This window comes from Hemitrygon akajei, chromosome 6 (assembly GCF_048418815.1).
Source record: "Hemitrygon akajei chromosome 6, sHemAka1.3, whole genome shotgun sequence".
In the NCBI taxonomy this organism is placed as follows: Eukaryota; Metazoa; Chordata; class Chondrichthyes; order Myliobatiformes; family Dasyatidae; genus Hemitrygon; species Hemitrygon akajei.
Genome location: NC_133129.1, coordinates 186,851,134 through 186,877,696, shown reverse-complemented (window position 1 = coordinate 186,877,696; position 26,563 = coordinate 186,851,134). Strand labels below are relative to the sequence as shown.

Genomic DNA, 26,563 nt, shown 5'->3' with positions numbered 1-26,563 from the left:
TACCCCTCTATTCTGAGGTTGCGTCCTCTTATCCTAGACTCTCCCACCATAGGAAACATCCTTTCCACATTTACTCTGTCTAGGCCTTTCAACATTCGAAAGATTTCAATGAGATCCCACCCCCCCCCCATCCTCCTAAATTCCAGTGAGTACAGACCCAGAACCATTAAATGTTCCTTATATGATATCCCTTTCATTCCTAGAATCATCCTTGTGAACCTCCTATGGACCCTCTCCAAAGCCAGCACATCTCTTCTAAGATGAGGAGCCCAAAACTGTACACAATACTCAAGGTGAAGCCTCACCAGTGCCTCATAAAGCTTCTCTGCTCTTGTATCCAAGACCTCTTGAAATGAATGCAAACATGGCATTTGCTTTCCTCACCCACCACCGACTCATCCTGCAAGTTGACCGTTAGGGTGTTCTCACAAGGACTCCCAAGTCCCTTTGCATCTCAGATTTTTGGATTTTCTCCCCATTTAGAAAATAGTCCGCACATTTATTTCTACTAGCAAAGTGCACAACCATGCATTTTTCAACATTATATTTCATTTGCCACACCTGGGGACAACATGAAGGACTGGCTCAAGTCGAGGATTCTGACAAGCTGTGTTGGCAGCCTAAGCCCCTGTAGGGGTGTTGGCGTTTATTTTTGTTCAGGGCAGTGGGAGAAGCTGAGGATTGTCACAGCCAACCAGCAGGGAGGGTTTGGGGGGGGGGGGGGGGGTGTGCATCTCCAGCTTTTGACAGTTGACCCGAGAGTCCCACAACCTAGTGTATTCCGGGTGTAAGAGGGAGGAGTTCATGGATAAACCAAGAGTACGTGGCCTAGACTGGTGCCACCCACCTCCTACATCCCTGTGGGTATCAGTCAGTAAACCCCCCTCTCCCTCAATGGTGTCAATGTGAACAGAGGCCATTTGGCCCATCAGGTTTGCAGTGCAGTCCCATTTAATCAAAATCAGCCAGCATAATCAAAGACCCCCACCCACTTTCTTCTCCCATTTCCCACCAGCATAAAGTACGTACCAGCAGACTGAAGGACAGGTTCCACTCCACTGTTACAAGACTACTCAACAGTTCTCTGGTACATTAAGATGGACTCTCAATCCACCTCTTTTGGTCCACACCTTATTGTCTGCCTGCACTGCATTTTCTCTGTAACTGTTACACTTTATTCTGCATTGTTACTGTTTTCCCTTGTTCTACCTCAATACACTGTGTAATGATCTGATGTGTGCAAGACAAGCTTTTAACTGTATCTCTGTACGTGTGACAGTAATAAACTAATTCCAATCCTCTCTTCCACCAGTTTGCTCTCTATTACACATGTCCATCAACAGAACCTTTTCTCTCTTGTCTACGCAGAAGTTTAATTGGCATGTCTTTCAGATGTGGGAGGAAACCAGAGTATGCGAGGGAAGCCGACTTGGTCACAGGGAGAATGTGCAAACAGACAGGATTGATCCCGAGCAATGTCACTACTGCAGAGGGTTATAAACTCAACCAGCTCCATCGTGGCCACTAGCCTCACCAGCATCCAGCACTACCTCAGAGAGGAGGAATCCATCACTAAGGATCCCCATCAGCCAGGAATGCCCTCTTCTCATCACTACCATCAGGGAGGAGGTACAGAAGCCTGAAGACACACACTCAGCGATTCAGGAACAGCTTCTTCCCCTCTGCCATCAGATTTCTGAATGTACAACGAATCCATGAACACCATCTCACTATTTTACTCTCTTTTTGCACTACATGTACTTTTTAAAACACAAGAGATTCTGCAGATGCTGGAAATCCAAACCAACACATACAAAATGCTGGAGGAACTCAGCAGGTCGGGCAGAATCTATGGATGGAACTAAACATTTGGAGCCAAGACCCTTCATCAGGATGGGAAAAGAAGGGGGAGAAAGCCAGAATAAGTTCTTGGAGGGAGAAGGTGGACAAGCTAGAATGTGATAGGTGAAGTAAGGTGGGTGGGGGAAGGGCTTGAATTAAGAAGCTGGGTGGTGATAGGTGGAAAAGGTGAAGGGCTGGAGAAGAAGGAATCTGATAGGAGAGGAGAGTAGAGAGAAGTGAGAGAAAGGGGAGGAGAGGAACCAGGGGTGGTGATAGGCAGGTGAGGAGAAGAGGCAAGATGGAGGCCAGAGTTGGGAATTGAAGAAGGGGAAGGGGGAGGGAAAAGATTATCAAAGGTTGGAGAAATCAATGTTCACGTTGGAGGCTACCTGGACAGAAAATGAAGTGTTGTTCTTCCAACCCGAGAGCAGCATCATCTTGGCAGAAAAGGGGGCCACGGACTGACATGGGTATTGGAATTGAAGTGGAAATTATTTTTTTAAATCTTGTACTCTACTGTCGCCACAAAACAACAAAATTCACAGCATATGTTAGTGATAATAAACCTGATTTTGATACATCAATCTATACTTAGGGCTGGGGGCTGCCCCAAACCAAAGAAGAAAGGGAATGAGTGTTGTATTCCCTCCTCTCCCAGAGATACCCACTCCCCTCCCCATCAAAAACACTGAAAAAGCCAAGACCCTTTCCCAGCCTGGCTTGGGGCATGTGGACATCTCACCCTGAATGAAATCCTTCAGACAGAAGATCCTGGTCATCACATCGCGGTTGAGTTTCTGGGACTCATCACTGGCGCCGACATCCCCGCTAGCCCAGAAGACCTGGCATTTGCCCAGCCGTTTGGCCATCAGATCGCCAGCCCGGTGCCAGAGCAGCAGACCACCCTCCATGTTGCTCAGCAGGCGGTCAGTGAAGTCCTTCTGCTTGTAATCAGAAATGTCGTCTGTGCCTGGGAATCGGATCTGCTGCAGGTGAGCAGAACTCTCATCCTCCTGCTGGAAGTAGAGACGGCAGCCAATGGCGTTGGTGACAGTGGTCTGGAGGACCTGCCTGCCTCTGTAATAGATAGTGATGTCCAGGTCACTGGGGACTGCAACAAGAGGGAGAGAGGAAACACTTCATTGCCAGTACGTGAAACATACCAGACCAGAACTGTGGCTCAATGCCAAGCACGAAACACGGGTAATACCATAACAACACAATAGCAACCAACAATATCCAAAACAATAGTGCAAACAGCCACGAGCCATCGATAATTAGTACAATTGTCAATAATCAAACTTAAATAAATGTGAACTATGAAGAAACGCAAAAATAATCAACAGACCAAGCCATGCAGGAAAGACCATTTAATGGATGCCGAGCAGGAAAGGCCATTTAATGGATGCCGTGCAGGAAAGGCCATTTAATGGATGCCGTGCAGGAAAGGCCATTAACAGGGCTGACTATTTAACTGACACTGACTATTTAATGGATACCGGGGACCGTTGGGATATCACACCCAAATAGGTTTTTTTGAGAAACTGGATAGCTACAGGAAAGAAACTTCAGTGGTGGTGTGTAGTCCTGGTGGTGAGGGACGTAGCATCTCCCTGATGGCAATCTGGTGAATTGGTAACTGCTAGGGCTTCCACGAGGTAAGTGGACTTCGATTTTCTTTTCCTTGCATTTTTTTGGAGGAATTAAGAACATGTCTGTACGTTTAGTACTTTGCTCTGGGTGACAGATGTGGGAATCCTGGGAATCTTCCTGACTCCCAGATGGCCACATCAGCGCCAGGTGCACCAAGTTGCAGCTTCTGAGAGACCGTGTCAGGGATCTGGAGCTGCAGCTCGATGCCCTACAGCTTATTAGGGAAAGTGTCGGTATTTCAGTGAACTGAAGGAAATTACAATGGCATCAGAGGGAAGCTGGCCAAAGTTGACTGGAAAGAGACACTAGCAGGAAGGACAGCAGAGCAGCAATGGCTAGAGTTTCTGCAAAAAATAAGTGAAGTGGAAAACAGCTATATTCCAAATAAGAAAAAAATTTTGAATGGAAGAAGGACACTACTGTGAAGTCAGAGCCAAAGCTAGCGGGAAGATAGAGGATTGGGAAGCTTTTAAAAACTTGCAGAAGGAAACTAAGAAAGTCATGAGGAAGGAAAAGATGAATTATGAAAAGCTGGCAACTAATATCAAAGAAATTACTTAAAGCTTTTTTTTAAGTATATAAAAGGTAAAAGAGAGTTTGAGGGTAGACAGAGAACCAATAGAACATGACGCTGGAGATATTGTAATAAAAGATGCAGAGATGGCAGAGGAACTGAATGTGTATTTTGCATCAGTCTTCACAGTGGGAGACATCTGCAGTATACCAGACATTCAAGAGTGTCAGGGAAGTGAAGTATGTGCAGTGAAAATTACAACTGAGAAGGTGCTCAGGAAGCTTAATGGTCTGAGGGTGGATAAATCTCCTGGACTTGATGGAATGCACCCTTGGGTTCTGAAGTAAGTAGCTGGAGAGATTGCGGAGGCATTAACAATGATCTTTCAAGTATCGATAGATTCTGCCATTGTACCGGATGACTGGAAAATTGCAAATGTTACTCTGCTATTTAAAAAGGGTGGGAGGCAGCAGAAAGGAAACTATAGACCTGTTAGCCTGACATCAGTGGTTGGGAAGTTATTGGAATTGATTGTTAGGGATGAGATTATGGAGTACCTGGAGGCACATGACCAGATAGACCAAAGCCAGCATGGTTTCCTAAAAGGAAGATACTGCCTGATAAACCTACTGCAATTTTTTGAGGAAATTACAAGCAGGGTGGACAAAGGAGATGTAGATGATGTGGCGTACTTGGATTTTCAGAAGGCCTTTGACAAGGTGCCGCACATGAGGCTGCTTAGCAAGATAAGATCCCATGGAATTACAGGGAAGTTACTAGCATGGGTAGAACATTGGCTGATCGGCAGAAAACAGAGTGGGAATAAAGGGATCCTATTCTGGCTGGCTGCCAGTTACCAGTGGAGTTCCACAGGAGTCGGTGTTGGGACTGCTGTTTTTTACGATGTATGTCAATGATTTGGACTATGGGATTAATGGATTTGTGGCTAAATTTGCCGATGATACAAAGATAGATTGAGGAGCAGGTAGAGTTGAGGGAACAGAGACCCTCCAGAGAGACTTAGATAGTTTAGGGGAATGGGCAAAGAAGCGACAAATGAAATACAACGTTGGAATGTGTATGGTCATGCACTTTGGTGGAAGAAATAAATGGGCAGACTATTATTTAGATGGGGAGAGAATTCAAAATGCAGAGATGCAAAGGGACTTGGGAGTCCTTGTGCAAGATACCCTAAAGGTTAACCTCCAGGTTGAGTCAGTGGTGAAGAAGGCAAATGCAATGTTGGCATTCATTTCTAGAGGTGTAGAATGTAAGAGCAGGGATGTGATGTTGAGGCTCTATAAGGCACTCATGAGACCACACTGGGAGTATTGTGTGCAGTTTTGGGTTCCTTATTTTAGAAAGAATGTATAAAAATTGGAGAGATTCAGATAAGATTCACGAGAATGATTCCAGGAATGAAAGGGTTACTGTATGAGCAACTTCTGGCAGCTTTTGGGCTGTACTCCCTGGAGGTCAGGAGAATGAGAGGAAATTGCATAGAAACATTCTAAATGTTAAAGATCTGAACAGATTAGATATGGCAAAGTTATATGGTAGGTGATTCAAGGTCAAGAGGGCACGACTTCAGGATTGAAGAACGTCCATTTAGAACTGAGATGTGGAGAAATTACTTTAGTCAGAGGGTGGTAAATCTGTGGAATTTGTTGCCATGAGTGGCTGTGGAGGCCAAGGCATCTGGTGTATTTAAGGCAGAGATAGATAGGTTCCGACTAGCCAGGGCATCAAAGGTTACGGGGTGAAGGCAGGAGAGTGGGGATGACTGGAAGAATTGGATCAGCCCATGATTGAATGGCAGAGCAGACTCGATGGGCCAAATGGCCTACTTCTGCTCCTATGTCTTATGGCCTTATGTTGGATGTCCATATCCTGATACACTTCACCACCACCCTTGGGTGGGATGACTCCTGATAAAGGGTTTCAACCGAACACAAAATGTTCTCCCCAACCGACCCCCCCCCCCCCCCCCCACAGAAGCTGTTGACCTGCTGAGCTCCTCCCTCAGATTGTTGCTCCAGATCACAACCCTGCTATCTCCAGTATCTCTATGGGGAGAAAGATCAGACCAGTCCACGTTAAAATTCTGAAGGGATTAATTTTGGAGGTATCATGTAGAAAACTCACAAAAGGCAATTGGGAAAGGCTCTTCGAAGGTGAAGGGAAATGTGGGAGGTATTTAAAGTGAGACATGGAGTTGGACACACATGCTCCTGTCAGAGTAAAGGGCAAGGTGGAAGTGTTTTTCAGATTGGAGATCTATAAACAGTGGTGTGTCATGGGGGATCAGTGCTGAGCCCCCTGACATCAACCATCACAATGAGCATGTAGGTGATGTGGGAAGTTTGCAGGTGATGATGTAGTCAGCAGAGTAAGTGACTATCCAAGGTTAGAAATGGGATATTGATCAAATGGGAAGTGAAAAGAGGAACATCAAAAGGAATTTAACTTGGATAAGTATGGGAGCTAAACCAGGGAACAGCATGGCTCTCGGGAGGGTTGTAGAACAGACACCTACGGGTACAGGTACATAGTTCCAGGTGGAAGGATAGTGAAGAAGTTTTTGATATGCGTTTCTTCTTCAGTCTTGATAATAAGTGCAGGAATTGGGATACCATGTGAAGTTCTGAAAACTATTAGTTAGATTGCACTTGGAATATCATCTACAGTTCTGCTCACTGGGCTCTGGAGACCCACCAGCCAAGCCATGCTCTCTTCTCACTTCTGCTGTGAGGAAGGTGGTATTGGAACCTCAGGGCCAGTACCACCAGCTTCAGGGCAAGTCACTACCCTTCAACCATCAGGCTCTTGAACCAGAGAGGATAATTTCACTCATCCCATCACTGAACTGTTCCCACAACCTATGGACTCACTTTCAAGAACTCTTCATCTCAGATTCTTGATATTTATGCTTACTTATTTATTACTAATTTTTCTCTTTCTATTTGCATTTGCAGTTTGTTGTCTTTTGCACACAGGTTGTTTGTTGTCTTTTGCACATTGGTTGTCTGTCCGTCCTGTTGTGTGCAGTCTCTCATTGATTCTATTGCGATTCTTGGATTTACTGTGAATGCCCACAAGAAAATAAATCTCAGGGTTGTATATGGTGACATGTATGTAGTTTGATTATAAACACTTTGAACTTTGTAATTCTGGTAACCCAGCTGAGGAAAGGATGTCATTAGGCTGGAGAGAGTGCAGAAAAGATTCACAACACACCACCCAGACTGGAGGGCTGGAGTTACAAGGAGAGGTTTTCCCAGAGTGGAGGAGACTGAGGGATGGCCTTAAAGGTTTATAAAATACTTTCCTCAGGGTAGGGAAGTCCAAATCTTTCCATTCTCACCTTGTGTAAGTGCCCTCTAGTTTTAAAGGGGACCTGAAGGGCAAGGCTTTCTCTCAGAGAATGGCCCATGTATGGAACGAGCTGCCAGAAGAAGTGGTTGAGGCAGGTACAACAATAACAGTTAGAAGACACTTGGACACGCAGATAGCAAATCTTCAGAGGGATGTGCAACAAATGTGAGGAAATTGTTACCCATACTGTAAAAGGACTAGATGAAATAGAGTTTGTCAAATGTGTTCAGGGAAGTTCCTTCATCAGCAGGAAGAAGTCCCAATGAGAGAGAGGGCAATTCTGGATCTGTAACAGAAGTTTGTGCAGGGGAACACTTTTCATCCAAGTCAAGTCACTTCCTATTGTCATTTCAACCATAACTGCTGGTACAGTACACAGTAAAAACCAGACAACATTTTTCAGGACCATGGTGCTACATGAAACAATACAAAAACTACACTGAACTACATAAAAACACAGAGAAAGCTACATTAGACTACAGACCTACCCAGGACTGCATAAAGTGCACAAAACAGTGCAGGCATCACAATAAATAATAAACAAGACAATAGGCACAGTAAGTTGCTGTAAGTTGGTGTCAGTCCAGACTCTGGGTATTGAGGAGTCTGATAGCTTGGTCTGGTTGTGAGAGCCCGAATGCTTCAGTGACTTTTCCCAGATGGCAGGAGGGAGAAAAGTTTGTATGCGGGGTGCGTGGGGTCCTTCATAATGCTAACACAAGGAAATCTGCAGATGCTGGAAATTCAAGCAACACACACAAAATGCTGGTGGAATGCAGCAGGCCAGGCAGCATCTATAGGAAGAAGTACTGTCGACGTTTCAGGCCGGGATCCTTCGTCAGGACTAACTTAAAGAAAAGATAGTAAGAGATTTGAAAGTAGGAGGGGGAGGGGGAAATCCAAAATGATAGGAGAAGACCAGAGGGGGTGGGATGAAGCTAAGAGCTGGAAAGGTGATTGACAAAAGGGATACAGAGCTGGAGAAGGGAAAGGATCATGGGACGGGAGGCCTAGGGAGAAAGGGGGAGGGAGATGGAGAACAGGCAAAGAGTGATGGGCAGAGAGAGAGAAAAAAAGGAGGGGGGGAATAAATATATCAGGTCTGGTGCTCCCGGTGCGGCCTTTTATACATTGGTGAGACCCGACACAGACCGGGAGACCATTTCACTGAACACCTATGCTCTGTCTGCCAGAGAAAGCAGGATCTCCCAGTGGCCACACATTTTAATTCCACGTCCCATTCCCATTCTGATATGTCTATCCATGGCCTCCTCTACTATGAAGATGAAGCCACTTTCAGGTTGGAGGAACACCACCTTATATACCGGCTGGGTAGCCTCCAACCTGATGGCTTGAACATTGATCTCTCTAACTTCCATTAATGCCCCTCCTCCCTTTCTTACCCCATCCCTGATTTATTTATTTCCCCCCTTTTTTTCTCTCTCTGCCCATCACTCTTTGCCTGTTTTCCATCTCCCTCCTCCTTTCTTTCTCCCTAGGCCTTCCGTCTCATGATTCTTTCCCTTCTCCAGCTCTGTATCTCTTTCGCCAATCTCCTTTCCAGCTCTTAGCTTCACCCAACCCTCTCCGGTCTTCTCCTATCATTTCGGATTTCCCCCTCTCCCTCCTACTTTCAAATCTCTTACTGTCTTTCCTTTCGGTTAGTCCTGACGAAGGGTCTTGGCCCAAAACGTCGACAGTACTTCTCCCTATAGATGCTGCCTGGCCTGCTGTGTTCCACCAGCATTTTGTGTGTGTTGCTTCATAATGCTGTTTGCTTTGCGGATGCAGTGTGTGGTGTAAATGTCTGTAATGGCAGGAAGAGAGACCCCAATGATCTTCTCAGCTGATCTGTGATCCAGAGATCACATTACCATTAGTTGCAAAATAAATACACAAAAAGATAGGTATGGTCCACAGGTTGAGATTCTAAATTGGAGAAAGGTCAATTTTGATGGTATCAGGAAGGATCTGGCAGGTGTGCATTGGGACAGGCTGGTATCTGGCAAAGGTGTACTTGGAAAGTGGGAGGCTTTCAAGAACAAATTTTTGAGAGTACAAAGCTTGTATGTGCCTGTTAGAAAAAGACCGTAAGACATAGGAATAAAAGGTAAAGACAACAAGTGTAGGGATTCTTGGTTTTCAAGAGATATTGAGGCCCTGGTTAAAAGGGGGGGGGGGAAAGGTGCATAGCAGGTATAGTCAAGTAGGAACAAATGAGGTACTTATGGAGTACAAGAAATGCAAGAAAACACGAGAAAAAAATCAGGAGGGCTAAAAGAAGGCATGAAATTGCTCTAGCAGACAAGGTGAAGCAGAATCCAAAGATATTCTACAAATATTTAAAGAGCAAAAGTAATGCAAGGGACATACTGTATTTGCTCCTCCAGAAGACCAGAATGGCAATACATGTGTGGGGCCAAAAGAGATGGGGGAGATCTTAAATGAATTCTCTGCACCTGCATTTGCTCAGGAGGACACAGAGTCAACAGAAGTGAGACAAAGTGCAGCAATTTCATGGACCCTGTACAGATTACGGAGGTGGTGGTGTTTGCTACCGAGATAAAACAGGGTGGATAAATCCCCAGGGCCTGACAAAGTATTCCGTCGGACCCTGTGGAAGACAAGTGCAGAAATTGCCAGGGCCATTGCAAAGATATTTAAAACATACTTAGTGACACGAGAGCTACCAGGGTATTGGAGGATAGCCAATGTTGTTCCGCTGTTTACAAAACCAGGAAATTACAGGTGGGCGATTCTGACATCAGTTGTGGGAAGGTTATTGGAAGGTATTCTAAGGGACCAGATATATAAGTATTTGGATAGACTTGGCCTGATCAAGGATAGTCAATATGGCTTGATGTGTGGTAGGTCGTGTCTAACCAATCTTATTTATAGATTATCGAGCAAGTTGAAGGCAAGGCAGTGGATATTGTCTACGTGGACTTTAGTAAGGCACTTGACAAGGTCCTGCATGGGAGGCTGGTCAAGAAGGTTCAGTCACTTGGCATTCAGGATGAAATAGTAAATTAGATTGGACAGTGGTTTTGGGGAAGATAGAGAACAGAGGGTTGCCTTTCTGACTGGAGGCCTGTGACCAGCGGTGTATCACAGGGATCGGTGCTGGGTCTGTTGTTGTTTGTCATCTGTATCAATGATCTGGATGATAACATGGTTAACTGGATCAGCAAACTTACGGATGACACCAAGACTGGGGATATAGTGGACAGTGACGAAGGCCATCATGGCTTGCAAACGGATCTGCATCAGTTGGAAAAATGGGTTGAAAAATGGCAGATGGAATTTAATGCAGACAAGTGCGAGGTTTGGCACTTTGATAGTACCAACCAGGGTAGATCTTATACAGAGAACGGTAGGGCGCTGAGGAGTGTGAAAGAACAAAGGGATCTAGGAATACAGGTCCATAGTTCAATGCAAGTGGTGTCACGTATAGATAGGGTCATAAAGAAAGTTTGGGCACGCTGGCCTTCATAAATGAATGTATTAAGTACAGGAGATGGGATGTTATGTTGAAGTTGTATACAACGTTGCTCAGGTCCAATCTAGAGTATTGTGTGCAGTTTTGGTCACCTATCTCCAGGAACATGTAAGCAAGTTTGAAAGGGTGCAGAGAAAATTTACAAGGATGTTGCTGATCTGGAGGAACTGAGTTACAAGGAAAGATTGAATGGGTTCGGACTGTATTCTTTAGAACTTAAAAGATTGAAGTGATATTTGATAGAGGTGTACAACATTATGAGGGGTATAGATAGGGTAAATGAAAGTATGCTTTTTCCACTGAGATTGGGTGGGACTACAACCAAGGTGAAAGATGATAAGTTTAAGGGAACATGAGGGGAAACTTCTTCACTCAGAGGGTCATGAGAGTGTGGAAAACACAAGTGGTGCATGCAAGCTCCATTCCAACATGCAAGAGGAGTTTGGATAGGTACATGGATGGTAGAAGTATGAAGGGCTAAGGTCCCGTGCAGATCCACGTGAGTAGACAGTTTAAATGGTTTTCAGCATGGACGAGATGGGCCAAAGGGCTCTGAATGGGACTAATTGTTAGGCAAAGTGGTTGGCATGATCAAATTGGGCCAAAGGGCCTATAACTTTATTTATTTAGAGATACAGTGTCGAACAGGCCCTTCTGGCTCTGCCGGCAACCCACCAATTTAATCTTACCTCAATCACAGGACATTTAAATGACCAATTATTCTACTAACTGGTATGCTTTTGGATTGTGGGAGGAAACCAGAGCACCCAGAGGAAAAATACACACACACACACACTCACACACACGAACAAACATACAAACTTGCTCACAGAGGCCACGGAACTGAATTCTGAACTCCAGCTGCTCGAGCTATAGTAGCATCGCACTAACCACTACGCTACCGTGACACCCCACGTATAGTGTGGTATGGGCCAAATAAGGGGACATTTGACCAGATGTCTGGTCACTTGAACAAGTTGTGCTGAAGGACTTGCTTCTGTGCTGTATAACATTACAAGTCCATCAGGGCTGATCGTTCACTTTAGTCGACACAGTTCTCACAGTGACGAGCTCTACGTACGTTGAGACAGATGGCTCTCTGCCCCCGAGAGTGCTCCTTGGTTGGGGGGCGGCCTGGCGACTGGAGCAGGAACGTGCAGTGGTCCCTCCTGGCACAGGTTCAGCACCGGCTCCCATTGCTGTTCTGCATTGAGAAAGGCAAAAGTCAGCTGTGTGTGTTTGAGATGGTGACATGACCCTACTTCTGCCCATAACACCCAGCTATGACCCTGCTCACAACCCCACCCCCAGCCGCCACATCCAACCCTGCCCGCCAACAACCCCACCCCCAGCCGCCACATCCAACCCTGCCCACCAACCCCAGCCCCACCCTCACCCCACCACATCCAACCCTGCCCACCAACAACCCCACCCCCAGCCCACCACATCCAACCCTGCTCACCAACAACCCCACCCCCAGCCCACCACATCCAACCCTGCCCACCAACAACCCCACCCTCACCCCACCACATCCAACCCTGCCCACCAACAACCCCACCCCCAGCCCACCACATCCAACCCTGCTCACCAACAACCCCACCCCCAGCCGCCACATCCAACCCTGCTCACCAACAACCCCACCCCCAGCCGCCACATCCAACCCTGCCCACCAACCCCACCCCCAGCCGCCACATCCAACCCTGCCCGCCAACAACCCCACCCCCAGCCGCCACATCCAACCCTGCCCGCAAACAACCCCACCCCCAGCCGCCACATCCAACCCTGCCCGCAAACAACCCCACCCTCACCCCACCACATCCAACCCTGCCCGCCAACAACCCCACCCCCAGCCGCCACATCCAACCCTGCTCACCAACAACCCCACCCCCAGCCCACCACATCCAACCCTGCCCGCCAACAACCCCACCCCCAGCCGCCACATCAAACCCTGCTCACCAACAACCCCACCCCCAGCCCACCACATCCAACCCTGCTCACCAACAACCCCACCCCCAGCCGCCACATCCAACCCTGCCCACCAACAACCCCACCCCCAGCCGCCACATCCAACCCTGCTCACCAACAACCCCACCCCCAGCCGCCACATCCAACCCTGCCCTCAAACAACCCCACCCTCACCCCACGACCCCGCCACATCCAACCCTGCCCGCCAACAACCCCACCCCCAGCCGCCACATCCAACCCTGCCCGCCAACAACCCCACCCCCAGCCGCCACATCCAACCCTGCCCTCAAACGACCCCACCCTCACCCCACGACCCCGCCACATCCAACCCTGCCCACCAACAACCCCACCCCCAGCCGCCACATCCAACCCTGCCCGCCAACAACCCCACCCCCAGCCGCCACATCCAACCCTGCCCGCCAACAACCCCACCCCCAGCCGCCACATCCAACCCTGCCCTCAAACGACCCCACCCTCACCCCACGACCCCGCCACATCCAACCCTGCCCACCAACAACCCCACCCCCAGCCCACCACATCCAACCCTGCCCGCCAACAACCCCACCCCCAGCCGCCACATCCAACCCTGCTCACCAACAACCCCACCCCCAGCCCACCACATCCAACCCTGCTCACCAACAACCCCACCCCCAGCCGCCACATCCAACCCTGCTCACCAACAACCCCACCCCCAGCCGCCACATCCAACCCTGCCCGCCAACAACCCCACCCCCAGCCGCCACATCCAACCCTGCCCGCCAACAACCCCACCCCCAGCCGCCACATCCAACCCTGCCCTCAAACGACCCCACCCTCACCCCACCACATCCAACCCTGCCCACAAACAACCCCACCCCCAGCCGCCACATCCAACCCTGCCCTCAAACGACCCCACCCTCACCCCACGACCCCGCCACATCCAACCCTGCCCACCAACAACCCCACCCCCAGCCCACCACATCCAACCCTGCCCGCCAACAACCCCACCCCCAGCCGCCACATCCAACCCTGCTCACCAACAACCCCACCCCCAGCCCACCACATCCAACCCTGCTCACCAACAACCCCACCCCCAGCCGCCACATCCAACCCTGCTCACCAACAACCCCACCCCCAGCCGCCACATCCAACCCTGCCCACCAACAACCCCACCCCCAGCCGCCACATCCAACCCTGCCCGCCAACAACCCCACCCCCAGCCGCCACATCCAACCCTGCCCGCCAACAACCCCACCCCCAGCCGCCACATCCAACCCTGCCCGCCAACAACCCCACCCCCAGCCGCCACATCCAACCCTGCCCTCAAACGACCCCACCCTCACCCCACCACATCCAACCCTGCCCACAAACAACCCCACCCCCAGCCCACCACATCCAACCCTGCTCACCAACAACCCCACCCCCAGCCGCCACATCCAACCCTGCCCTCAAACGACCCCACCCTCACCCCACCACATCCAACCCTGCCCGCCAACAACCCCACCCCCAGCCGCCACATCCAACCCTGCTCACCAACCCCACCCCCAGCCGCCACATCCAAACCTGCTCACCGATAACCCCACCCCCAGCCGCCACATCCAACCCTGCTCACCAACAACCCCACCCCCAGCCGCCACATCCAACCCTGCTCACCAACCCCAGCCCCACCCTCACCCCACCACATCCAACCCTGCCCACCGATAACCCCACCCTCCAGCCCACCACATCCAACCCTGCCCGCCAACAACCCCACCCTCCAGCCCACCACATCCAACCCTGCCCGCCAACAACCCCACCCCCAGCCGCCACATCCAACCCTGCCCACCAACAACCCCACCCCCAGCCACCACATCCAACCCTGCCCAACAACCCCACCCCCAGCCACCACATCCAACCCTGCTCACCGATAACCCCACCCCCAGCCGCCACATCCAACCCTGCCCGCCAACAACCCCACCCCCAGCCGCCACATCCAACCCTGCCCGCCAACAACCCCACCCTCACCCCACCACATCCAACCCTGCCCACAAACAACCCCACCCCCAGCCGCCACATCCAACCCTGCCCACAAACAACCCCACCCCCAGCCACCACATCCAACCCTGCTCACCGATAACCCCACCCCCAGCCGCCACATCCAACCCTGCCCACAAACCCCACCCCCAGCCGCCACATCCAACCCTGCTCACAAACGACCCCACCCCCAGCCGCCACATCCAACCCTGCTCACCGATAACCCCACCCCCAGCCGCCACATCCAACCCTGCCCACAAACCCCACCCCCAGCCGCCACATCCAACCCTGCTCACCAACCCCACCCCCAGCCGCCACATCCAACCCTGCCCTCAAACGACCCCACCCTCACCCCACCACATCCAACCCTGCCCACCAACAACCCCACCCCCAGCCGCCACATCCAACCCTGCCCAACAACCCCACCCCCAGCCGCCACATCCAACCCTGCTCACCAACAACCCCACCCCCAGCCGCCACATCCAACCCTGCTCACCAACAACCCCACCCCCAGCCGCCACATCCAACCCTGCCCAACAACCCCACCCCCAGCCACCACATCCAACCCTGCTCACCAACAACCCCACCCCCAGCCGCCACATCCAACCCTGCCCAACAACCCCACCCCCAGCCGCCACATCCAACCCTGCTCACCAACAACCCCACCCCCAGCCGCCACATCCAACCCTGCCCAACAACCCCACCCCCAGCCCACCACATTCAACCCTGCCCACAAACCCCACCCCCAGCCCACCACATCCAACCCTGCCCACAAACAACCCCACCCTCACCCCACCACATCCAACCCTGCTCACCAACAACCCCACCCTCCAGCCCACCACATCCAACCCTGCTCACCAACAACCCCACCCCCAGCCGCCACATCCAACCCTGCTCACCAACAACCCCACCCCCAGCCGCCACATCCAACACTGCTCACCAACAACCCCACCCCCAGCCGCCACATCCAACCCTGCTCACCAACAACCCCACCCCCAGCCGCCACATCCAACCCTGCCCAACAACCCCACCCCCAGCCGCCACATCCAACCCTGCTCACCGATAACCCCACCCCCAGCCGCCACATCCAACCCTGCCCACAAACCCCACCCCCAGCCGCCACATCCAACCCTGCCCACAAACCCCACCCCCAGCCGCCACATCCAACCCTGCCCACAAACAACCCCACCCCCAGCCGCCACATCCAACCCTGCCCACAAACAACCCCACCCCCAGCCGCCACATCCAACCCTGCCCACAAACAACCCCACCCCCAGCCGCCACATCCAACCCTGCCCACAAACAACCCCACCCCCAGCCGCCACATCCAACCCTGCCCACAAACAACCCCACCCCCAGCCGCCACATCCAACCCTGCTCGCCAACAACCCCACCCCCAGCCGCCACATCCAACCCTGCCCACAAACCCCACCCCCAGCCCACCACATCCAACCCTGCCCACAAACAACCCCACCCTCACCCCACCACATCCAACCCTGCTCACCAACAACCCCACCCTCCAGCCCACCACATCCAACCCTGCTCACCAACAACCCCACCCCCAGCCGCCACATCCAACCCTGCTCACCAACAACCCCACCCCCAGCCGCCACATTCAACCCTGCTCACCAACAACCCCACCCCCAGCCCACCACATCCAACCCTGCCCGCCAACAACCCCACCCCCAGCCGCCACATCCAACCCTGCCCACAAACCCCACCCCCAGCCGCCACATCCAACCCTGCTCACAAACGACCCCACCCCCAGCCGCCACATCCAACCCTGCTCACCGATAACCCCACCCCCAGCCGCCACATCCAACCCTGCCCACAAACCCCACCCCCAGCCGCCACATCCAACCCTGCTCACCAACCCCACCCCCAGCCGCCACATCCAACCCTGCCCTCAAACGACCCCACCCTCACCCCACCACATCCAACCCTGCCCACCAACAACCCCACCCCCAGCCGCCACATCCAACCCTGCCCAACAACCCCACCCCCAGCCGCCACATCCAACCCTGCTCACCAACAACCCCACCCCCAGCCGCCACATCCAACCCTGCTCACCAACAACCCCACCCCCAGCCGCCACATCCAACCCTGCCCAACAACCCCACCCCCAGCCACCACATCCAACCCTGCTCACCAACAACCCCACCCCCAGCCGCCACATCCAACCCTGCCCAACAACCCCACCCCCAGCCGCCACATCCAACCCTGCTCACCAACAACCCCACCCCCAGCCGCCACATCCAACCCTGCCCAACAACCCCACCCCCAGCCCACCACATTCAACCCTGCCCACAAACCCCACCCCCAGCCCACCACATCCAACCCTGCCCACAAACAACCCCACCCTCACCCCACCACATCCAACCCTGCTCACCAACAACCCCACCCTCCAGCCCACCACATCCAACCCTGCTCACCAACAACCCCACCCCCAGCCGCCACATCCAACCCTGCTCACCAACAACCCCACCCCCAGCCGCCACATCCAACACTGCTCACCAACAACCCCACCCCCAGCCGCCACATCCAACCCTGCTCACCAACAACCCCACCCCCAGCCGCCACATCCAACCCTGCCCAACAACCCCACCCCCAGCCGCCACATCCAACCCTGCTCACCGATAACCCCACCCCCAGCCGCCACATCCAACCCTGCCCACAAACCCCACCCCCAGCCGCCACATCCAACCCTGCCCACAAACCCCACCCCCAGCCGCCACATCCAACCCTGCCCACAAACAACCCCACCCCCAGCCGCCACATCCAACCCTGCCCACAAACAACCCCACCCCCAGCCGCCACATCCAACCCTGCCCACAAACAACCCCACCCCCAGCCGCCACATCCAACCCTGCCCACAAACAACCCCACCCCCAGCCGCCACATCCAACCCTGCCCACAAACAACCCCACCCCCAGCCGCCACATCCAACCCTGCTCGCCAACAACCCCACCCCCAGCCGCCACATCCAACCCTGCCCACAAACCCCACCCCCAGCCCACCACATCCAACCCTGCCCACAAACAACCCCACCCTCACCCCACCACATCCAACCCTGCTCACCAACAACCCCACCCTCCAGCCCACCACATCCAACCCTGCTCACCAACAACCCCACCCCCAGCCGCCACATCCAACCCTGCTCACCAACAACCCCACCCCCAGCCGCCACATTCAACCCTGCTCACCAACAACCCCACCCCCAGCCCACCACATCCAACCCTGCCCGCCAACAACCCCACCCCCAGCCGCCACATCCAACCCTGCCCACCAACAACCCCACCCTCACCCCACCACATCCAACCCTGCCCACAAACCCCACCCCCAGCCGCCACATTCAACCCTGCTCACCAACAACCCCACCCCCAGCCCACCACATCCAACCCTGCCCGCCAACAACCCCACCCCCAGCCGCCACATCCAACCCTGCCCACCAACAACCCCACCCCCAGCCCACCACATCCAAACCTGCCCACCAACAACCCCACCCTCCAGCCCACCACATTCAACCCTGCCCACAAACAACCCCACCCCCAGCCGCCACATCCAACCCTGCTCGCCAACAACCCCACCCCCAGCCGCCACATCCAACCCTGCTCACCAACAACCCCACCCCCAGCCCACCACATTCAACCCTGCCCACAAACAACCCCACCCCCAGCCGCCACATCCAACCCTGCTCGCCAACAACCCCACCCCCAGCCGCCACATCCAACCCTGCCCACAAACCCCACCCCCAGCCGCCACATCCAACCCTGCCCGCAAACAACCCCACCCTCACCCCACCACATCCAACCCTGCCCACCAACCCCACCCCCAGCCTCCACATCCAACCCTGCCCACCAACCCCACCCCCAGCCTCCACATCCAACCCTGCTCACCAACAACCCCACCCTCACCCCGCCACATCCAACCCTGCCCACCAACCCCACCCCCAGCCTCCACATCCAACCCTGCTCACCAACAACCCCACCCTCACCCCGCCACATCCAACCCTGCCCAACAACCCCACCCCCAGCCGCCACATCCAACCCTGCCCACAAACAACCCCACCCTCACCCCACGACCCCGTCACATCCAACCCTTCCCACAAACGACCTCCCCCAGCCGCCACATCCAACCCTGCCCACAAACGACCCCACCCTCACCCCACGACCCCGTCACATCCAACCCTGCCCACAAACGACCCCCCCCACAACCCCCCAGCCGTCACATCCAACCCTGCCGCAGCCACTGACAATGTCACACCTTCCCTGCTCCTCCCTGCTTAGGCTGGCTATAATCCACCCCCCACCACCATTCCAGCCACATGTACCCCCCCCAACTAAAACCACTTCACCAGGAGACAATCCCCCCCACCCTGGCAGATGACAACCACCCCTTCCCCTACCATCCTATCAGGAGATGAGCTTCCCTTCCTCTGAGCGAGCAGGAGGAGGCGCCCCTCCCCTCCCCTCCCCACCCCAGCCGGAGGAACGGAGGGTGCTCCAGCCAGCAGGTGACCCCAGTCACTTTGCTTATCTATTGAAGGTCGGCACGCCATAACACCTCCACTGCCCTGTCTACCTGTATCACTACATTCAGGGAACTACTTTCAAGTTATCTGATTGTACATATATACAACCAAAGATAGTAAAACATAATTGAACATATTAAAACACAATATATATTAATTAAAATAACCTGTTCTACAACACTCCCCAGGGCCCTGCTGTTCCCTGTGTACATTTAACTGACTGAAATGCAGCACATGGAGATAAATTCCATCGGCCATCCCCTTGCCCACTTTCCCAGCTGAGCCAGATCCTGTTGTAATCTCAGACAACCCTCTTCACTGTCCATTTCTGTCATATGCAAACTTAGATTATAGAACAGTACAGCAGAGGAATCAGCCCTTCAACCCTCAATGTTGTGTCAAACCAATTAAATCAGTAATCAAACGGCCAACTAATGTCTCCTGCCTACATAATGCCCAGATCCCTCCAGTTTCCTCACCCTCCTAAAACATCTCTTCAAAGTCTCTAATGTATCTGCTTCTACCACCACGCCACCCACCACTCTCTATGTAAACATCTTACCACTCACATCTCCTTTGAAATTACCTCCCTCACCTTAAATGCATGTCCTCTGGTTTTAGACATTTCAACCCTGGGAAAAGGACACTGTCTGTCAACTCTCTGGGTACCTCTCATAATCTTATAAATTCCTGTCAGATCTCCCCTCAGCCTCTGACAATCCAGAGAAACTTAATAACAAGATTAACAATATTGTCATCTAAATCATCAGTATTCTTATGTGACCAATAGAAGACCCAACAGCGACCCATGACACATCGCCTTGGTTACAGGTCTCTGATCTGAATGACAGCTCTCCAGTCCCACCCACTGACAGACAGTCCAGGCCCTTCGGCCCATAACTTAGTGCTGATCTTGCCCATCAGCTTTCCCTTTTGGTTATCTTTCCAATTAAACTTGAGACACACAGTGTGGGTTTTCAGTCCTAACAAAGGTTTTCGGCCCAAAACGTTAACTCTTTACACCCCTCCATAGATGCTGCCTGACCTGCTGAGTTCCTCAAACATTCTGTTAGTCCATGACACCATAAGGCAGAGGAGCAGAACTGGCCATTTGGCCCATCGAGGCTGCTCTGCCATTCCATCATGGCTGACTTATTATCCCTTTCAAATCCATTGTCCTGCCTTCTCCCCCCTAACCTTTGCCCTTACTAATCAAGAACCTGTCAACCTCCATTTTAAAAATACCCAATGACATGGCCTCTACAGCTGTCTATGGCAATGAATTCCACAAATTCACTACCCTCTGACTAAAGAAATTCCTAATCTGTTCTAAATGGATATCCCTCTATTCTGAGGCTGTGCCCTCTTTTCCAAGATTGACCCAATATAGGAAACATCCTCTCCACAACCACTCTATCTAGACCTTTCGATATTCGATAAATTTTAGTGAGATCCCCACCCCCATTCTTCTAAATTCCGGTAAGTGCAGGCCCAGAGCCATCAAATGTTCCTCATACACTAACACTTTCACTACAGGAATCATTCTCGTGAACCTCCACTGGACCGTCTCCAATAACAAAGCAACGTGCTGGGGATGTGGATGGGGTGAGGGGAGAGTGGGGCAAGGATGTTTGGTGGGGTGCAGAGAGATGAGGAGGTGCAAGGCGACAGACAGTGAGACATTCTCCACCGACGGATCCACAAATCGTGCTACCCCCTTCATCTCTGACCTTCGCCCCGTCACTGCCACCACCCATGACCTCACCTGGTGATGAGGCGTGAGTGGGGATCTGGCTGGCTGCCTCCTGAGGGGCAGTACCTTGGGGCAGGTGACTGACGCCAGGAACATCTGCAGTCTGGCTGTAGAAGTTTGGTGGGTGCCCAGCACCAGGATCCAGCTGGTCTGCACCGGAAACACAAAGCGGATACAAGGTCACACCTACCTGGTGGGAAAGGTACAGGCAGACAGAGAGCAAAACGAGTCTCTGAAATCAGACAAACACACAGAGGCACACAGCCAAACATTCAAACTCACAGTCAGAGAGCATTAGAGCAACAAGACAGATGCTTCGGCAAACTGCCCGGTCCCATTCACCCACAGACCTCCACGCTCCTCAAATCAGCAAACTGCCCGATCCCATTCACCCACAGCCCTCCACCCTCCTCAAATCAGCAAACTGCCCGGTCCCATTCACCCACAGCCCTCCACCCTCCTCAAATCAGCAAACTGCCCGGTCCCATTCACCCACAGACCTCCATCCTCCTCAAATCAGCAAACTGCCCGGTCTCATTCACCCACAGACCTCCACCCTCCTCAAATCAGCAAACTGCCCGGTCCCATTCACCCACAGCCCTCCACACTCCTCAAATCAGCAAACTGCCCGGTCCCATTCACCCACAGACCTCCATCCTCCTCAAATCAGCAAACTGCCCGGTCCCATTCACCCACAGACCTCCATCCTCCTCAAATCAGCAAACTGCCCAGTCTCATTCACCCACAGACCTCCACGCTCCTCAAATCAGCAAACTGCCCGGTCTCATTCACCCACAGACCTCCACGCTCCTCAAATCAGCAAACTGCCCGGTCTCATTCACCCACAGACCTCCACCCTCCTCAAATCAGCAAACTGCCCGGTCCCATTCACCCACAGCCCTCCACACTCCTCAAATCAGCAAACTGCCCAGTCTCATTCACCCACAGACCTCCACCCTCCTCAAATCAGCAAACTGCCCGGTCTCATTCACCCACAGACCTCCACCCTCCTCAAATCAGCAAACTGCCCGGTCTCATTCACCCACAGACCTCCACCCTCCTCAAATCAGCAAACTGCCCAGTCTCATTCACCCACAGACCTCCACCCTCCTCAAATCAGCAAACTGCCCGGTCTCATTCACCCACAGACCTCCACCCTCCTCAAATCAGCAAACTGCCCAGTCTCATTCACCCACAGACCTCCACCCTCCTCAAATCAGCAAACTGCCCGGTCCCATTCACCCACAGACCTCCATCCTCCTCAAATCAGCAAACTGCCCAGTCTCATTCACCCACAGACCTCCACCCTCCTCAAATCAGCAAACTGCCCGGTCCCATTCACCCACAGACCTCCACGCTCCTCAAATCAGCAAACTGCCCGGTCTCATTCACCCACAGACTTCCACCCTCCTCAAATCAGCAAACTGCCCGGTCCCATTCACCCACAGCCCTCCACCCTCCTCAAATCAGCAAACTGCCCGGTCCCATTCACCCACAGACCTCCACCCTCCTCAAATCAGCAAACTGCCCGGTCCCATTCACCCACAGCCCTCCACACTCCTCAAATCAGCAAACTGCCCGGTCCCATTCACCCACAGACCTCCACCCTCCTCAAATCAGCAAACTGCCCGGTCCCATTCACCCACAGCCCTCCACCCTCCTCAAATCAGCAAACTGCCCGGTCCCATTCACCCACAGCCCTCCACCCTCCTCAAATCAGCAAACTGCCCGGTCCCATTCACCCACAGACCTCCACCCTCCTCAAATCAGCAAACTGCCCGGTCCCATTCACCCACAGCCCTCCACACTCCTCAAATCAGCAAACTGCCCGGTCCCATTCACCCACAGCCCTCCACCCTCCTCAAATCAGCAAACTGCCCGGTCCCATTCACCCACAGCCCTCCACCCTCCTCAAATCAGCAAACTGCCCGGTCTCATTCACCCACAGACCTCCACCCTCCTCAAATCAGCAAACTGCCCGGTCCCATTGACCCACAGACCTCCACCCTCCTCAAATCAGCAAACTGCCCGATCCCATTCACCCACAGCCCTCCACCCTCCTCAAATCAGCAAACTGCCCGGTCCCATTCACCCACAGACCTCCACCCTCCTCAAATCAGCAAACTGCCCGGTCCCATTCACCCACAGCCCTCCACCCTCCTCAAATCAGCAAACTGCCCGGTCCCATTCACCCACAGACCTCCACCCTCCTCAAATCAGCAAACTGCCCGGTCCCATTCACCCACAGCCCTCCACCCTCCTCAAATCAGCAAACTGCCCGGTCCCATTCACCCACAGCCCTCCACCCTCCTCAAATCAGCAAACTGCCCGGTCCCATTCACCCACAGACCTCCACCCTCCTCAAATCAGCAAACTGCCCGGTCCCATTCACCCACAGCCCTCCACACTCCTCAAATCAGCAAACTGCCCGGTCCCATTCACCCACAGCCCTCCACCCTCCTCAAATCAGCAAACTGCCCGGTCCCATTCACCCACAGCCCTCCACCCTCCTCAAATCAGCAAACTGCCCGGTCTCATTCACCCACAGACCTCCACCCTCCTCAAATCAGCAAACTGCCCGGTCCCATTGACCCACAGACCTCCACCCTCCTCAAATCAGCAAACTGCCCGATCCCATTCACCCACAGCCCTCCACCCTCCTCAAATCAGCAAACTGCCCGGTCCCATTCACCCACAGCCCTCCACCCTCCTCAAATCAGTAAACTGCCCGGTCCCATTCACCCACAGACCTCCACCCTCCTCAAATCAGCAAACTGCCCGGTCCCATTCACCCACAGCCCTCCACCCTCCTCAAATCAGCAAACTGCCCGGTCCCATTCACCCACAGCCCTCCACACTCCTCAAATCAGCAAACTGCCCGGTCCCATTGACCCACAGACCTCCACCCTCCTCAAATCAGCAAACAGCCCGGTCCCATTCACCCACAGCCCTCCACCCTCCTCAAATCAGCAAACTGCCCGGTCCCATTCACCCACAGCCCTCCACCCTCCTCAAATCAGCAAACTGCCCGGTCCCATTCACCCACAGCCCTCCACCCTCCTCAAATCAGCAAACTGCCCAGTCCCATTCACCCACAGACCTCCACCCTCCTCAAATCAGCAAACTGCCCGGTCCCATTCACCCACAGCCCTCCACACTCCTCAAATCAGCAAACTGCCTGGTCCCATTCACCCACAGCCCTCCACCCTCCTCAAATCAGCAAACTGCCCGGTCCCATTCACCCACAGCCCTCCACCCTCCTCAAATCAGCAAACTGCCCGGTCTCATTCACCCACAGACCTCCACCCTCCTCAAATCAGCAAACTGCCCGGTCCCATTGACCCACAGACCTCCACCCTCCTCAAATCAGCAAACTGCCCGATCCCATTCACCCACAGCCCTCCACCCTCCTCAAATCAGCAAACTGCCCGGTCCCATTCACCCACAGCCCTCCACCCTCCTCAAATCAGCAAACTGCCCGGTCCCATTGACCCACAGACCTCCACCCTCCTCAAATCAGCAAACTGCCCGGTCCCATTCACCCACAGCCCTCCACCCTCCTCAAATCAGCAAACTGCCCGGTCCCATTCACCCACAGCCCTCCACACTCCTCAAATCAGCAAACTGCCCGGTCCCATTGACCCACAGACCTCCACCCTCCTCAAATCAGCAAACTGCCCGGTCCCATTCACCCACAGCCCTCCACCCTCCTTAAATCAGCAAACTGCCCGGTCCCATTCACCCACAGCCCTCCACCCTCCTCAAATCAGCAAACTGCCCGGTCCCATTCACCCACAGACCTCCACCCTCCTCAAATCAGCAAACTGCCCAGTCCCATTCACCCACAGACCTCCACCCTCCTCAAATCAGCAAACTGCCCGGTCCCATTCACCCACAGCCCTCCACACTCCTCAAATCAGCAAACTGCCCGGTCCCATTCACCCACAGCCCTCCACCCTCCTCAAATCAGCAAACTGCCCGGTCTCATTGACCCACAGCCCTCCACACTCCTCAAATCAGCAAACTGCCCGGTCCCATTCACCCACAGCCCTCCACACTCCTCAAATCAGCAAACTGCCCGGTCCCATTCACCCACAGCCCTCCACCCTCCTCAAATCAGCAAACTGCCCGGTCTCATTGACCCACAGCCCTCCACACTCCTCAAATCAGCAAACTGCCCGGTCTCATTCACCCACAGCCCTCCACCCTCCTCAAATCAGCAAACTGCCCGGTCTCATTCACCCACAGACCTCCACCCTCCTCAAATCAGCAAACATCCCGATCCCATTCACCCACAGACCTCCACCCTCCTCAAATCAGCAAACTGCCCGGTCCCATTCACCCACAGCCCTCCACACTCCTCAAATCAGCAAACTGCCCGGTCCCATTCACCCACAGCACTCCACCCTCCTCAAATCAGCAAACTGCCCGGTCCCATTCACCCACAGCCCTCCACACTCCTCAAATCAGCAAACTGCCCGGTCCCATTCACCCACAGCCCTCCACACTCCTCAAATCAGCAAACTGCCCGGTCTCATTCACCCACAGCCCTCCACACTCCTCAAATCAGCAAACTGCCCAATCCCATTCACCCACAGCACTCCACCCTCCTCAAATCAGCAAACTGCCCGGTCCCATTCACCCACAGACCTCCACCCTCCTCAAATCAGCAAACTGCCCAATCCCATTCACCCACAGACCTCCACACTCCTCAAATCAGCAAACTGCCCGGTCCCATTCACCCACTGCCCTCCACACTCCTCAAATCAGCAAACTGCCCGGTCCCATTGACCCACAGACCTCCACCCTCCTCAAATCAGCAAACTGCCCGGTCCCATTCACCCACAGCCCTCCACACTCCTCAAATCAGCAAACTGCCCGGTCCCATTCACCCACATACCTCCACACTCCTCAAATCAGCAAACTGCCCGGTCCCATTGACCCACAGACCTCCACCCTCCTCAAATCAGCAAACTGCCCGGTCTCATTGACCCACAGACCTCCACACTCCTCAAATCAGCAAACTGCCCAGTCCCATTGACCCACAGACCTCCACACTCCTCAAATCAGCAAACTGCCCGGTCCCATTGACCCACAGACCTCCACACTCCTCCAAGCTTCTTAAATGTGCAGGCACACACGCATGGATATGCACAGACAAAAGAGAAAAGTAGAGTGGTGAACAGCCCCAATAACAGCTTGAGTTGTGGACCAAGGCTCAGCGTTATTCCTGAGGGTGAGGGGAACAAGCAGGCGGTCAGTGGCCAGAGTTACAGCCCTTGCTGACAACATTTCCATGAGCTGGAGGAGGGAGGGAGGGAGTTCCGTGAACCACAATCCCAAAACATGCTCAATCGAAGAACCTGCATACCCTGCTGCTTCAGAACAAGGGTTGGTGACCCACCATTTGTCACCGTCAGCTCAGCTCTCTCAGAACAC

At 53.4% G+C, this 26,563-nt stretch overlaps 1 protein-coding gene across 1 annotated transcript in view; it reads right to left on the bottom strand.

Annotated features, from left to right (window-relative positions):
• irf7 (interferon regulatory factor 7) overlaps nucleotides 1–26,563 on the bottom strand; it is a 79,741-nt gene that overhangs the window by 13,620 nt on the left and 39,558 nt on the right. The window contains exons 6-8 of the mRNA XM_073049979.1: nucleotides 21,137–21,274; nucleotides 11,965–12,087; nucleotides 2,585–2,953 (exon numbers count right to left, since the gene is read on the bottom strand). Coding sequence (XP_072906080.1) covers nucleotides 2,585–2,953; nucleotides 11,965–12,087; nucleotides 21,137–21,274 — 630 coding nt within the window. The remainder of the gene's footprint in view (nucleotides 1–2,584; nucleotides 2,954–11,964; nucleotides 12,088–21,136; nucleotides 21,275–26,563) is intronic.